This window comes from Caretta caretta, chromosome 3 (assembly GCF_965140235.1).
Source record: "Caretta caretta isolate rCarCar2 chromosome 3, rCarCar1.hap1, whole genome shotgun sequence".
Taxonomy (NCBI): domain Eukaryota; kingdom Metazoa; phylum Chordata; order Testudines; family Cheloniidae; genus Caretta; species Caretta caretta.
In genome coordinates this window covers 128,128,302-128,144,402 of record NC_134208.1, presented here as the reverse complement: position 1 = coordinate 128,144,402, position 16,101 = coordinate 128,128,302, and the positions used below count along the sequence as shown (strand labels likewise).

At 42.0% G+C, this 16,101-nt stretch overlaps 1 protein-coding gene across 23 annotated transcripts in view; it reads right to left on the bottom strand.

The window, feature by feature from the left end:
• The window catches only part of AFDN (afadin, adherens junction formation factor), a 219,471-nt gene extending 203,638 nt beyond the window's left edge, over positions 1-15,833 (bottom strand). For 4 of the 23 annotated variants that reach the window (XM_048843992.2, XM_048844007.2, XM_048843997.2 and 1 more), the window contains exon 1: positions 15,376-15,821. In XM_048843992.2, coding sequence (XP_048699949.2) covers positions 15,376-15,489 — 114 coding nt within the window. In that variant the 5' untranslated portion in view covers positions 15,490-15,821. Of the gene's footprint in view, positions 1-14,986; positions 15,058-15,375 lie in introns of those variants that run through there. The other 19 variants (XM_048843985.2, XM_048844006.2, XM_075126864.1 and 16 more) reach the window with 13 other exon arrangements.
• Positions 15,834-16,101: the final 268 nt, after the last annotated feature.

Sequence of the window (16,101 nt, the reverse complement as noted above, 5' to 3'; positions counted from 1 at the left end):
CCTGCTAAAAAGCTAAAAGATAATGGCAGTTGCAACCTAAACTTCAACATCTTCAAAAAAAAAACAAAAAAACTTAATGGAGGTGTGTCAATTTCTCTACAAAAGAATGACTAGCTTTTCAGCTGCTTCTTCCTGGCTCCAGTGAACCGATTACACCTACTAGTACTCCAAGCAAGAGCATAAGACTACTTTATTCCTATTATGTTTTTTTGTAGAATGCATGTGTGATGCTAACGGCCCCCCAACAACAGCTGGCAAACTGTTATCCTGATATATACCCAAAATGTGGCAAGTAATATATAATTGGAAAGCTAATAACTCACTGATCATTAGTATTCTTGCCTGACATATGTATGGTAAATGCACAAATGAGTTTACAGATATGTGCTGAAAGTATGTTCTTAAGATGTATTTGGCAAGCAGTGCCTAAACCATACCTGCTCCAGACCAAAGAATGTCATTCCACCTACTTGAATGTATCTCCAATGAAAATTAAGCAAGGTATGATCAAAGACAAAGAAAAGCATATTTATAAGCAAAGTAAATGAGCCATCAGGAGATCAAGTGGGAAAAGATGACCACTTAATCTCAATGAGGGTTGGAGACTGCACCCCCACAGGCAGCCTTCCGGCCTCTTGAAGCAGGATCAATTAACTTTGGGAGAAGATAAGAAGAGAAAAAGCCATTTTGGCATCCCTCACCTAAACTGACAAAGAAACTCAGTTTTGCGAAGGGCCCTGGTCAGATAGTCTGGTCACCCATGCTGGAAGAGAGACTTGGTGAGAAATATTTCTTTGAAAAAAAGAGAATCTAGTTTGTTAAATCTGGTTTTAATCTTAGAAGTGTATTTTTACTTTTGTTTGTGTGTAACCCTTTCTGCCTTTATTCCTTATACTTGCTATCACTTTAACCTATGTCTTTTTGTTTAAATAAACTTGTTTTACTTTTACTATAAACCAACTCAGTGTTTTGATTACAACAGAGTGTTTGTCAACCCTAGTTAAGATAATCAGCTGCTGGGTACCATCTCTTTAAAGGGAGCAGTGAACTAAACTTCTTGAAGTGTTCTGTGAGAAGGCTGGACCCTACCAGGCAGAAAGTTTTTGGGAAATCTGGGACTGGGAGCATGTTGGGGTCACCCTGTGAGGAATAACCAAAACCAGGGTGAGGTTATTGTGCTGTAAGCATGCTGCTGGGGCCAGGGGTCTGAACCAAGGCTTCAAGCACAAATACACGCAGGGCTACAGGGCAGGCAGTAACACCACCTTACCGGTTTGGGCTGAACCCCAAAACGTCACGGCATGTCAATCCTTACCTGTCTGAAAAAGACAGACTAGAGCAGTGGTTCTCAAAGCTGGTCCACCGCTTGTTCACGGAAAGCCCCTGGAGGGCCGGACCAGTTTGTTTACCTGCCACGTCCTCAGGTTTGGCAGATCGCAGCTCGCCGCTCCAGGCCGATGGGGGCTGCAGGAAGGGTGGCCAGCAAGTCCCTTGGCCCACACCACTTCCCGCAGCCCCCACTGGCTTAAATTAAAATGCCAATTAAACACCACAATTTGACTAATTTTTCAGGTTATAAGTACGAAAAGTACTACTCCCAAGAAGAGACAGCCCTCCATACATATTTATCTTGCTACAGAATGCATTTCTCATGAAAAGTTATATCTTTTAAATATGGATAAAATAGACGAGATGGAAGAATTAAAAAGTAAGTATAACTGGAATGTGAAAAAATCTTATTTACTACATTCCTTCCTTTCACATTTCTCTCATAGAATGCAGCACTAGGAAATATGTATTGTTCAGACACTTATTAACTGAGCCAACATTAATACGATGGGCTTGATAGAATAGTTACTAATATATCAAGAAGTATCTCTTTCACCTGTGCTCTTTACTAAATTTGGCTTTTTACTAGATTAAATGTACATTCAAGTAGTTTATACCAAAAATGTTTGGAAAGATTTACAATGTTTTATATTGGAAAGATATTTTCTTCCATTTCAATGTGAATACTCCTAATTGAATATTCCACTCCAGGTCTGGACCTAAACAGCATTGCTGTAATGCTTGTGAGCCACAAAGCAGAAGTGACTAGTCATTAAAATGTGCATTTTGAGTACATGCAAGTAAATAGACTATATGGCATTAAGAAAACAGATTTTTCAAAATGTTAATCTAAGTTATTGGTAAGAGTATAATTTTTAGATTGTGTCCTTTTGTACAAAATGTAGACTACAAGATCTCTGGGGCAGGAAATGTCTTCTTTCTTACTTTTTTGTACAGCTATTAGGACAACGGGGCCCTGCTCCTTGACCGGGGCTCCCAGGCAATACCATAGTAAACGTAATAAAAAATAATAAGTCACAGTTTAAAAGTCTAAAAAACACCAATAAGATTACATTTAGCAGTATGAAAAGATCTCCGTGTGGACTTAAACACATAAGGCAGCTTGTCTGGCTAGCGAGGGGCCAGATGCATTAAAAATGCAGGTAGGGGGTCCATTACAATTAAGTAGTTAAACTCTGTCTAGCTTGCTAGGACAACCAAGGACAACTTATTTTGGCAACATATACTTGCCTAACCTACAAATGAATCATTTGCTACTTCATTTGTTTTACTATGAAGGTGCTCTCACCTTTGGGCAGATGTGTTTTCACCCACGCACTGAAAGACAGAACATAACCAGGGCAAACATAACCAAAAAAAAAAATTCACCAAGAAATTCTAATGAAAGATCTGTCAGTAACTTACTACTTAACTCTGGTTACAAAATGTTAAACACAAAAGTAAAAACAACAAGACATATAAGTGAAGAAAACAACTTGGGTCCTAATCTTGCAAATATGTAGACCTTGTCTACATGGGGGAAATGACCAAAATATCTATTGCAAAATAAACTATTTCTCAGCAGCTATTCCTGAATAGCTCCCCATAAAGGCACTCTATTCCAGAATAAGAGCAATTTTTATTCAGGAATAATTATTCTGCTTCCAAGTAAAATCAAATCCTCTGGTTTTGAACTTGCATGAAGAAGTAATAAAACAATTAGTACAGTAAATATCGTATTATTTGATCATAAAATTTTCAATTTTTGGAATTTTTTTTTTTAGTTTTACTACATCCTCAAATTTTCTATGTAAACAAGATGTTGATATTAACACCACATAACTGCATTTTATAAGTTGTCAGAAGAAATCATGAGGTTTTAATCTGCTGAGTAAGAGACAGTTGATTTTTACCACCCAGGGATTCTGACATCAGAAAAATGGAATACATATTTGCTTTCCCTTTATTTTTTGGGCAAATAAACATGAAAATTTGTGAAGCCTGAACTAATATTTCCCCATCTCAATCTTTTCTGACAGCAACCAGCTACTCAACTACCACTCCTGCCCCAAACATCCAGCACTGTATCCAACAATGGGGTCCTGATCCATGACTGGGGCTCCTAGGCACTACAATAAAATAAATAATTAACAATAATAATTTTACATAAACACTATCTGGGTGATTTTGTTAAAATGTATGACAGTGAAATGATTAACGCTGACAGTTAAATGGAAATTAGGCTTCAGAGTGAACACTAAATTAGGCAGATAATACAGCTCACAGCTATTGTTCCCAGCTTTCTGTAGATTCAGAAGAAAAAAAACTATCACATCACATTACTAAGGCACATTCTAAACAGAAGGGCTAGACATTTACATTTTTTTAAATGAAAGCTTTGATTCTGCAAACAGCAGAATCTGTGGCAGCAGAATCACATAAGCCTATGTATAATGGACTAGAACATAGACAAACGTCATTCTTGAAGGAAAAGCATCTGGTTGCTAATCAATACTAAATGAGCTCTCCGAGCCATCCCAAATATATGCATTTTAGTACATTTAACACTTCATCTTGAGAATAAAACAAACTGACAACAATCCAGTCCTAATATACTGGACCGCACTAAGAAGCGGCTAGACTATTTGGCAAGAACTAAGTAGCCATGAGTAGTAAGCTCTGCTCCAGAAAGGTTCATGACTCGAACAGATGTCTACATGAGAAGAGTATATAATGTTCTTAATCACACAGTAACATGCTCTCATCAAGCTTCTCTTTTTTTCTTTTCTTTTTTTTATGAACAACATTCACCCCAAAATAAAAACAAGTCAAGACATTAATTGTTTAAAACTTCTAAGAGAAACTCTGGGAACATTTTGACGTTACTTTCCTGACACAGCTTATTTCCAGGTTTCAGAGGAACAGCCGTGTTAGTCTGTATTTGCAAAAAGAAAAGGAGTACTTGTGGCACCTTAGAGACTAACCAATTTATTTGAGCATGAGCTTTCGTGAGCCACAGCTCACTTCATTAGCTGTGGCTCACGAAAGCTCATGCTCAAATAAATTGGTTAGTCTCTAAGGTGCCACAAGTACTCCTTTTCTTTTAGCTTATTTCCAGTTATCCTACATAAAATGGTATATGTTGAGGCTTTTAAGTCCTCAGCCTTAGGCTAAACACTTTTGTTACACAGTTTGGTCCTTTACAGACAGGTATGCTGAAGGTTGTAGTTTCCAGAGAAAACATGTGACCACAGAAAGGCTTCTTGGGAAAGAGGATAATAAAAGATCTCTCTTCTGGTCCATATAGACAGAACTGGGGAAAGCCGTAGCTTGTTTGGTAGGGCTTCTCCAGTGAGATGACAACAAAAGTCTGGGTAGGACCTGAGGTGTGGTTCCTGGCTGAGAAGGAACAAGGGTAAGGAACTGGGCTAAATATGCTCTGAGGAAGAGCTGGGCAGAAGGCCTAAGCAGCAGTAAAGCAAGCATGCCAGGGAAAAAAGTAGTCCGGGAGGTGTGGAGGGGAGAAGTGAAATAGGAACATAAGGTTGGCACAATTAGCTTCTTCATGGTTGTGGGCCCCCAGGTTGGAGTCCCTTGTAGAGGAAGGGCCCGGGTGCCCCTATGGCACCACAGTGCCACTAGAGGCAGCATTAGGAGACTCCCTCCACAAAGAGGCAAAGGAGTATCGACCTCCTAATGCAAGGGAAAAGGAGAAGGAAAAGGTCACAGACTGACAAGAGGGCTGGGGCCCAAAAATAGTAAGAGACTTTTTGGAAAAAAGCCTTTGCTTTGGGATTTTAATTTAACCTGGAAGAGGGAGGGATTTTAATTTAACCAGGGGGGCAGACTACCATACCAGTGAAGAAAAACTGAGGTCTGGCTGCAACTCAATGACTGAGGTTACAGTAAGCAACTCTGTTAAATCATATGGTGAAGACATTCTCCCACTGAGAGAATATATGTTGTCTCCTGGATGCTGAATAAATCATCTTCAAGAATTGCATAAGGCAACATACAGTCTCATTAAAAAAATAAAATAAAACCGATCAGCCACAAATACATCTCTGTTCCCATCCCAGAGTTTCCAATCTAACTATGACAATGAAGTTCCAAAAGAGTAGACAAGGAGAGAGCAGACAACAAGATTACACAGTTCCTGAAAGTGTATGCATAGCATTTTTTTTTAAAACATTAAATAAGAGTCTTAGTCAGTTCGTTTCTTGTTGGCATTGTGGCAAATATGGGCTTTAAGGTGGGATTTAAACAATTAAAGAATGACTGCAGTTCAGGAAGGTAATTCCTGACCTAGGGAGCAGCACAGGGAAAGGTACAAACAGCTGCAAGAATCAAAACAAATGCTATATTGACACAGCAATGGCTAGAATATAGCCATGGGTAGAGGAGATTAGGCAATAAGAGACTAGGTCAGGTAAGTAAAATACAGTAGAACCTCAGAGTTACGAGCATCTTGGGAATGGATGTTGTTCGTAACTCTGAACGAAACATTATGATTGTTCTTTCAAAAGTTTACAACTGAACACTACTTAATACAGCTTGAAAACTTTACTATGCAGAGAAAAAACACTGCTGTTTGCCTGTTTCATTTAAATTAAAATGGCTTAGAGTTTCCTTACCTTGTCAAATCTTTATTTTTAACTTTCGCTTTTTTTTTTTAAATAGTTTACGTTTAATACAATACTGTACTTGCTCCCCGCGTCTCTAGTGCTGCCTGATTGCGTACTTCTGGTTCCAAATGAGATGTGTGGTTTACCAGTCAGTTCATAACTCTGGTGTTTATAACTCTGAGGTTCTACTGTGGTGGCAAGTATTTTGCTGGCTTCCAATGGGAAAACAAGAAGCTTGGATTTAATGCAGTGGAACAGAAAGAGCCAGCAACATGATTCAGAGAGGATAACAGGGGTGTGGTAACATGGACAAGTAAGTTGACTGTAGCACTACCACAGGATTATATTTTAAAAGACAAATTCCCTAAGAAAGCAGAGTTAAGGTTGAACACTCAGCCTTACCTCTGCATTTCTTGACTTTGGGGTATTTGATTTTTCAACCTTAAATTTTGCGTTAGTGTTTGTTTGCCTGGAATTATCCATATTTTGGGCACAGAACTATGACTACTGCATATCTGAGGAGTGGGTGACACTACATGTTGAAAAGCAGGAGTGACACTGATAGTCATAACAGTTTCATATTTGCCATTATGAGCAGAAGCAGTGAAATTTCACTCTCCAGCTACTTGGGAATTCTTGAACCTTTTTATGTCTTGCAATCTCTTCTTGTCTTCACTTAATGTGGTTAAGCATCCTTTTAACACTTTATATAGCTGACTATCAGCAATATCTTTAACCTTTTTAATGCAAAATGGATATTGAGGAAAAAGTGGTATCTGCGCGACCATATTAACAATGGAGCAACAATTTCAACAGTAGAAGTCAATAGACTACTAATTCATTTACAAGCTAACAGTAAAATCTCTCATATTTCCTGTATTTTTAGCTCACTGAAATGAACTTTACGTAACTGTATTATGCATAAAAACTCTGCCATATATTAAGCACAAGTATATTTTGCTTAAAAGTATTTCAAGAGACTTCCATTGAAGTTTAAAATACCTCTGGTTTTTTTGAAAACTTAACTGCCCTCCTATATACCTGAAATCTAACTTCACTAACAGCATGGCATATCATTAAATTACTACTTCATCCTGTGGCTTCCTACTCCACCTTCAGCAACGTAACACACTTGCCAATCTGGAATTTATTTCTCACACACCTCTCTGGGTTTTGTGAGTCACCACCTTACTTCCCCTAGTTAATAAAGCATCTGTTCAAATAAAAAACATTCTGACACAACGTTAAATGCAACAGTGTTTTCCTTCACAGACATATACTCGCTGTTTACACTACTAAAATTAAAACAAGCCAAGATGAAATCACAGAATATCAGGGTTGGAAGGGACCTCAGGAGGTCATCTAGTCCAACCACCTGCAGGACCAACCCCCAATTTTTGCCCCAGGTCCCTAAATGGCTCCCTCAAGGATTGAACTCACAACCCTGGGTTTAGCAGGGCAATGCTCAAACCACTGAACTATCCCTCCCATTAAAACAGAAGCCACCCTCTTCATCTAGCACACGGACTAGCCAGCATGGTCAGTTTATTCAATTCTTAAAATTATTTTAAGTTTCAGATGATCTTCATAACCCATGTGGATGGGCACATTTCTTTTTGATTAGGAGGGACATAAAAATTGTTATTCTGGTATCTTTGCATTACTGGGGCACCATTATATATAAATTTAAAAGTGTATTCCATTTCCTTTATTTTGTTAAACCTGCTATAAATAAAAGACATCAAGAAGTCTCACGTTTTGTCAGAAAAAGCACATTTTCCTAAATCTAACACCCTAACATTTCAAAAGGACTCATTTTTCTCAACTGAGTCAGCAGCACTTTAGTCAATTACAAATTCACCTGTCAGGAGGGAATTCTTTAAAAAAGTATTCATCTGAACTTTCCAGAATTAGTTAGCCACTAACCCAAGTAGTAATTTACATAAGAAATATTCAGCGAGCAACATAGTGCATCTTCCAACAACGAAAAACCTTCAGGCCACTGCTATGTTGTCTTTGCTATGCTTTATATAGCAGTCAAGAACTTACACTTATTATGATTCTCAAGGCAGCTTACAATAATGTTCAGTTTGCAAAGACTGCACATTCACTTTACTCAGTTAAGGAGAAGCTTTTGTAAGTAAAGCATCCCTTAATGTAATCAAGCAGATTTTCATCACCTGCTTTTCCATAAATTAGCTTTTCAACCCAGCTTTCATGGAAAATTGTGAATCAATGGTGAGCCAAATGAGTAATTCCATAGTACAAGCTTAAATGTAACTGAACTATAAATCATTAAAGAATAACTTTAAAAGGTATCACCGCTTTTATCTTTTGTAAAAAACGATAAAAGGTGTCAGACTGAAATCACTGTAAAGTCTTCTATTCACTAAAAGAATAGGTACAGCATAGGTAACTGCATGTCAAGATTTTCCACTTCACCAAAAACAGAATGAACATAGAAAATGAATTCTCTTTGCAGGGAATCCCGGAAGATTGGGTTTTAGTGAAATTGGCAATCTTAAAGTAAACACAGCCTTAAGCTTTTTCAGACCCATAATTTCTAGCTAGTGAAGCTCCTTAAGTGGTAGAAGGGGTGAAAGCTGTAGTGTACACAAAGCACAAACAAGATACAAGTGTTTTTGACACCATGTTGTCTCACCTTGTTCTGCACAGGCTGGATGACAAAGTGTTAAAAATGCACAATTCTTGCCTATACTTCAGCTTCCATCAGTGCTACCATTAATGGAGCTGCATGCATTGGGAATTATGCATCTGAAAAATTTTAAGTAGGCCTTTAGAACATCAACTCATGTTCATATAAGCTCTATCAGACATCCCACAAATGACAATGACTTTTAACCTCTATCAGTCACCCAGGATCAGATCTGAATCCATCACTTAAAGGTGAAAAATTACATCTCATTTCCAACCCCATCCCATCTAATCAACTTCTCACCATTTTTCCTAAACATATACACACACACAAATATATAGCTCTATACACACAATTTAAAAGCCAGTTCTGTCAATTTAGAGATGTACTGCCAAGACCAAGTTTCTGTTTGCACTTACACGGTCTCCGAATGAGCAAAAAAAATCAAGTAAACAACAAATCCCCTCAATGTTGAGATCTGAACCAGTCAGAGTTAGCCTAACATATGCTGCTGTTGAACCTACAAAGGCAGATTTGATATCTGCGGGCAAAAGTCTCTAATATTTGACTTAAATGAAACTAGACAATTTTTTCAGAAGTCTGCTTTTTAAAACAATAATTATTAAATATGAAATGACCATCTATTTGACTTCAGAAGCTAGATTTAACATAAAATAAATACAAGATTAACCGAAGATGTGCATAGGCTTAGAGATACACATGAAAATTACAATATATGTTAATGAAGAAAATGTCATTAGATTAAAATATTTTTTCTGGAAATTCTAAATAAAATAAATTTTGGTTCATGACCCCCATCCTACTCAGCAGCCCTCGGGCAAGCTTAAAACTGCTCTAAAACGTTTCTCCAAAAATAAATCTAACTCAATATGTAACTTAGCTATGTAGGATAAGAAAGTTGAATTATCAATATTATGAAAACCACAATCCTTTTAGCCTTTTTCGCTTTGACTTGAGAGTAAGATGCGTAGTAAAGTTAAAGGTGTATTATCATCAAGACAACAACGTCTAGTTTTTACACGCACAACTTTTCATCGGCAGATCTCAATGCACTTTACAAAAAAGGAGGTACGCTATACAGCTGAGCGAATAACTGATTTTTCAGTTTGCTGGCAGTTCTGGGGAAAAAAAAAAAAAAGGTTCACATCAAGCTGAACCAAAACTGAAAATTCAAAGTGTCATTGAATCAAAAAAGGCAAGAAAAAATTCATTTTGGTTAAATGAAATATTTCTTTTGACCCTGGCTAGATTGACTAAATAGCCAGAGGAGGACAATGACGAGATGGTGGTAGTGACGCCTCTCTTAGCCCAGTGGTTACAGCACTCACCCAGGATGTGTGAGACGCAGTCCAGTTCCCCCCTCTGGCTGATGTGAAGGAGGAATTTGAACTAGGGTCTCCCACCTCTCAGTGGAGTACCCTAACCACTGGGTAAGGCCCTACCAAATTCATGGTCCATTTTGGTCAATTTCACTGTCACAGCATTTTAAAAATTGTAAATTTCATGATTTCAGCTATTTAAATCTGAAATTTCACAGTATTGTAATTTTAGGAGTCCTGACCCAAAAAGGAGTTGGGGTGGGGGGGGTTGCAAGGTTATTGTAGAGGAGGTTGCGGTACGGCTACCCTTATTTCTGTGCTGCTGCTGGTGGCGGCGCTGCCTTCAGAGCTGTGCAGCTGGAGAGTGGTGGCTGCTGGCTGGGAGCCCAGCTCTGAAGACAGCAATGCAGAAGTAAGGGTGGCACAGTATGGTATTACCACCCTTAATTCTGCATGGGTGCTGCCTTCAGAGCTGGGCATCCAGCCAACAGCCATCACTCTCCAGTTGCCCAGCTCTGAAGGCAGCACAGAAGTATGGGTGGCATTACTGTGACCCCCAACTCCCTTTTGGGTCAGGACCCCCAACTTGAGAAATGCTGGTCTCCCCTCTGAAATATGTATAGTATAGGGTTAAAGCACACAAAAGACCAGATTTCACGGTCCATAATGCATTTTTCATGGTCGTGAATTTGGTAGGGCCCTAACTATGGGATATTCTAGGAAAGTCTCAATTTTTCCTGATGAAGCGGTTCCTCTTCATATAAATAGTAAGCCATTGACCAGGGGGATCTGAACTTGCGACTCCTACCTCCCAAGTGAGTGCCCTAACCACTCGACCATGGAGTCATTTTAATTCTCTCTTTGGTCCAATGAACATGTTTCCCTTCAAAAACTTAACAGCATGTTGTAAACAAAGTAAATATTTTCACTGCAAAAACTTAGCAGTGAAAAATTCTTATAGCAAACTGAATTTAAGTAATGGCACTCCCCACCTACACACAGCTAAAAAAAAAATTCGCTACTGAATAATATTATCTGGTTTATGGCACCCAAAGTACCAAATCAAGCTCAAAGCACCACTGTTCTGGGTGATATCCAAGCACTTAATGTGACACGTTGCAAAAAGCTCAAATTCTAAACAGATAAGACAGAAACCCAGCAATAGACTAACAAATAAGCAAAATTTTAAAAGTACAAGAATTTGTTAGTTCTATTTTCTTTTTGGAGAGGAGTTGATTTGTTTTGGACTCTTGATTTTTTGTTGATTTCCTCAAACCACAATAAACACATTACTTGGTTCAGATATCCCAACCAACTTGCTGTGCCTTAGATGACCTAGCATTCTTTAAAATATTGTTGAATAGTAAACTATATATTTAAAAACAATTTTTATTAGTTCTAGTTTAATACAAATTCAAGCAAGTCTCTCAATACTTCATAAACCACAGCAAAGCAAAATTTCTTAGAACTATGAAATTACAGAATTCCACTATTTCCATCGATCTTGACAACATAAGAATTCAATTTATGCTAGTTGCTCTGATATTAAATTAAGTCATAACCCGCAGTATTTTATATTCATTTGTAAACTTCTTGGGTCAGGAACCTAATCTTATTTGATACCTGTAAGTGTCACATGCTGTACATCCAGGGCACTAATAAGTAACATGGACTACTAAAAGATTTCTGAAATACACATTGTTAAAAAAAAAAAATGTAAATACCTACAATGCTATTAGGTGTAAATGTTACCTTCTTTCAATAAGTCCACACAGTATTTCTGTGAAAACATTTGTATTTAAAGAGGCTTGTTCACAGTGTAACAAAATATAACCCCCTAACTGTGCCATATTCACTTTACTTGGCAAAAAATCTTGAAAGTTGTGAAGTATTTTGATTGTATTTCACATAGTGAAAGTTCATCTATAGAACTTGAAGCCCTTTAGCAAAATGTCACTTTAAAAAATCCACACAGCATGTATATGAAACAGAAGCCAAGAGAAGTTAAATAATTTTCTCAGATCAAACAGCAAGCCAGGGAGAACTGGGAATAGAACCCAAATTCCATACCCTACCCAATGGATCACACTGTCCAAAACCCTGTGGATAACTTGTTTTATTTTTACAGTTAGGATTTTCAAAGAAGCCAAAAGGGAGTGAAAACTTTCAATGGAATTTGGACATCTAATCCCCTTAGGACTGATCCACACAAACTTGCACTGAAATAACAAACATTCCAAAATAAGAGTGTCCACATAGACTTGCACTGAAACACCATCAGGTGTGAACTAAAACTGATTATTTCTCATCCATGCAGGAGCCTGTACTATCTTCAGGCTCATCTGAAAATCCCAGCCTACATGTCTGTAAAACACAATCAAATAAATGGGACGACTCACAGTAGTAAAATTAAGCATGTACATTTGCAGGATCTGGGCCTAAACTGCAAATCTATTTGTCCAAGGTGAGTAAAATATAATTTCTCATTCTCATCATGATAAAGGGCAATCAAGTAGCTTATGTGCAAAGACTGGTAAATCTCAATGGTAAATGTAGAAAGCCAACCTAAAGAAATGATTTTTTCAAGCTGGCTGTCACTAGCACAACAACGCTGCACAAACATAATTTGCCCTAAATGGGAAGAAAGAGATGAGATAGGAAACACTGGGAAAGATAACAGGGAATAGGTATTAGAGTAACAGCCGTGTTAGTCTGTATTCGCAAAAAAAAAAAAGGAGTACTTGTGGCACTTTAGAGACTAACCAATTTATTTGAGCATGAGCTTTCGTGAGCTACAGCATCCGATGAAGTGAGCTGTAGCTCACGAAAGCTCATGCTCAAATAAATTGGTTAGTCTCTAAAGTGCCACAAGTACTCCTTTTCTTTTTAGGGAATAGGTAAAAATTCAACTACTGATATTTTGTGTCAACCTATAGGTTACTCCTGGGGGAATGCTATGCCAAAAAATTAAAAATTCTGCATATCTTATTTGTCAAAACAACAATATAATCTCCCCAGTTTCAATTATTTTGGTAATTTGTTTCAAAATATTTGTCAGCATGTATGTATGTAACAATTCACACAACAACAACAAAAGAGATTGCCCCAGTAGTAGAGAGTTAAAGAAACCCCTATGACAACCCAGTTTCTGTTATGCTTTTGTCGGACACCTCAGTCTGGGTGTGTCGCATGTGCCAGCTAGGCACACCTTGGGGGAAAACTCTACCTCTTGCGCCTTTTAGTCGATTCTCCTTTTTTCACCCTGCCCCTGGAAGTGTAACCATATTTCAAGCTCTGCTGGGGGTACTGCGGGGAAGGGGGAGGCTGTGTGGGGCCCCTCCAGCCCAGACTCCTGCTCTCCCTTCCCCCAGAGCCCTGCCAGAGGCTCCACTCCACGCAGCTTCATTACTGTCCCACCAGGCAGACGCGACCCATACCTGCTGATAGTGGGGGGGGGGGCCACAATTTAAAGGTTCAGCCGCCTACAGAGCAGCTCAAGTCATGCCCCCCACACTTACCCTCAGTTTCCCCTCCCAGAAAGTAGAAGCCCTTCCCTGCAGCTCCCAGCTATTGCTCCTGCCTCTCTCCATGGGCACCACTTGCCAGCTCCAGCACCGCACCAAGCGGGACCGGCAAACTCAGGAACTGCAACCTCTCTGGGCTCCTATGCAGGCACACTGCGAGCTGGGGAGCCTGGCTCTGCCAGGTCGACCATCCCCTAGTGGAGACCAGCAGCTCCACAGTGCCAGTTGTCTGGGGAAAAAAATGAAATTCTGTGCAGAACGTTAATTCTGCACAAATTCTGCATTGCGCGGTGCGCAGAATTTCCCCAGGAGTAAACAGTCCCACACTGGAAGAGTACTTTGCTCCCAAAACAAGCTATGAAAACTGCATTAGTAGTAGCCCCTACATTTTTAATTAAGTGCCTACCAGATATCAATGTGTTTTGTAATACTTAGTGAATAAAAAACAAGGAGTTGGGATTATGATAAATGCAGCAAGATACCTCAAATTACATAGAACCCTCATCTTGGTGATAAATTCACAGCAGTGCATAGAACAGACCACGTCCAATTAAATATATTACTTTTTTCAAGCTCTAATAATTTAAAGATATTAGATTACTTTTAGCTTTTTCATGGTTCCCCACCTCTGTATTAGTCTGTACTTGGAACTCAAAATGGGACTGCAATTTAAAGGCAGCAAGATTCTTTCTGGGACCTTTGTTAATAAACAACCCCAAACAGGCCCCGGCCAAAAGCTAGTGTTAATTTCCTTCTTTTCCCTGGGAACACGCACATGATCAGTCTCCACCCTATGAGCAGGGACCTCACTGTCAGACAAATAGGACTATAACCTATCTACCCAAACCCTCCCCCACACTCTTTCAAACCAGACACACAACACTGACCAGCTGAAGTGAACATGACAAGAGATAGCAGTGGGGTGTGGCTTGAATGTTACTTTTTAAAAAACAACCCCAGCTTCATTCCAGTCATTAAAAAAACGCCCATTTCATTAGGAAGAAATCACCCACTGTGTTTTTCCGGTACAACATGTGAACTCTTAGGATTAGGAATCTGCCTGGTATTTACTTTAAACTGAACGTTGGCAACCTCAAAGTTTTCAAACACATTGAGCCAAAAAGGCTCAGTCGTCACGCCCTTTGAAAGCTACACAGGAGATTTCACCAACAGCTCACCGTGAGCTGTGAAGTAAAGGAAGCTGCGTTTTAAAGGGGCATTTTCCGCACAAAGCGAAACATTTAAAACACCCCCAGCGTTTCCCTCGCCGGCCGCTGCCCTCCCATCTCTAAGCGTTACAAACCAGCCCTCCTGTTTGCATCACCCTGAAGCCCCTGGCAGCACCTCTCCCAGAGGGTCCCTCCCTGTCCCCACTTAGCCTGGGGGGGGGGGGGGTCCTGTGATCTTTCCCATCTCTCCTCGGTCGCAAACCTGCCCCTCACCCGACACTCTGGGGGCATTTTGAGAGCGAAAAATCACTCCCGCCTCGTGCCCCCGGGGCACCAGCCCCACCTCGGCCAGGGGAAGAGTCACCTTCGGGCAGGGGGAGGGGAGAGTCGATGTTCATTTCCCCGCTCCCCTCCTGCCCAACCCCAGCACTACCGACAGCGCCCCGCGGCTCTGGGCAGCGCCCGGGCTGGCGGCCCCGCGGCCCCCGCCCGCCAGTCTCGGGGCGGGGCCGGGGTATCGGGGAGGGGCGCGCCAGGCTGACCCGGTGGCTGCGGGGGGCGGGGCGGGCGCGGCCTGTGCCGGGCGCGGCGACTCACCTCGAGGAGGGGTCCCAACGGCCGGGCCATGGGGTCCGGTCTCGGCGGAGGGGGCTGGGCCGGGCGCAGGTGCGGGGCGTGGAGGGGGCCGCGGGGGGGCAGGTGGCGGGGGCAGGTGGCCGGGGGGGGTCTCACCTCGGTGGGGGGGCTGATCTCGAACAGGTCCAGCCGGTTCGCGTTCCAGTGGTTGATGATATCGGCGAGTTTGCGCCGCTCCTCCTCCCGGCTGCCGCCGCCGCCGCCCGACATCCTCCGCCGCTGCCGCCGGGGCGCTCGGTGCCGGGGCCTCTCCGCCGGGCCGGGCCGGGCCGGGCTGGGGGGGTCTCCTGGTCGGGGCCGGGCGCTCCTCGCTATTTGATTGTTTTTATCCCAGTCCCCGGGCGCGCCCGGCGCTTTCCCTCCGTCTCGGTGATAGCGCGGGGAGGAGGGGGACCCGGGGCGGCGCCTCCTGCTCGGCAGCGTCTTCCCGGAGCCGAGCGCAGCCGCTTCCCCTGCCCCGGTGTCTCCCTCACACAGAGACACACACCGTCCCGTGCGCGCCGCCGCCGCCTCTGCGCGCACCCTCCTCCCACGCCGCTCACCTCCCCGCGCCCGGCTGCGCCGCCCCGCGCCTGGCGACTGCGGCGGGAGCGCGCCTCGGCTGGTTCGGCCCCGCTGCAGCCAGGGCAGCCGGCGCGCGGGGCTGGGGGGGGCTGGAGCGATGCGCTCTCCCGGGCCGGGATCCCGCGCCGCTGGTGCGCGCCGGCCGGGGTAGGGGGCGCTCCTGATAATAGGGGCCCGCTCCTGGTGCACGGCCCGAACGACAGGGGCGGAGCAGGGATCCGCCCCCCGCTCCCAACAGTTCTCAGGGCAGGATCGGGG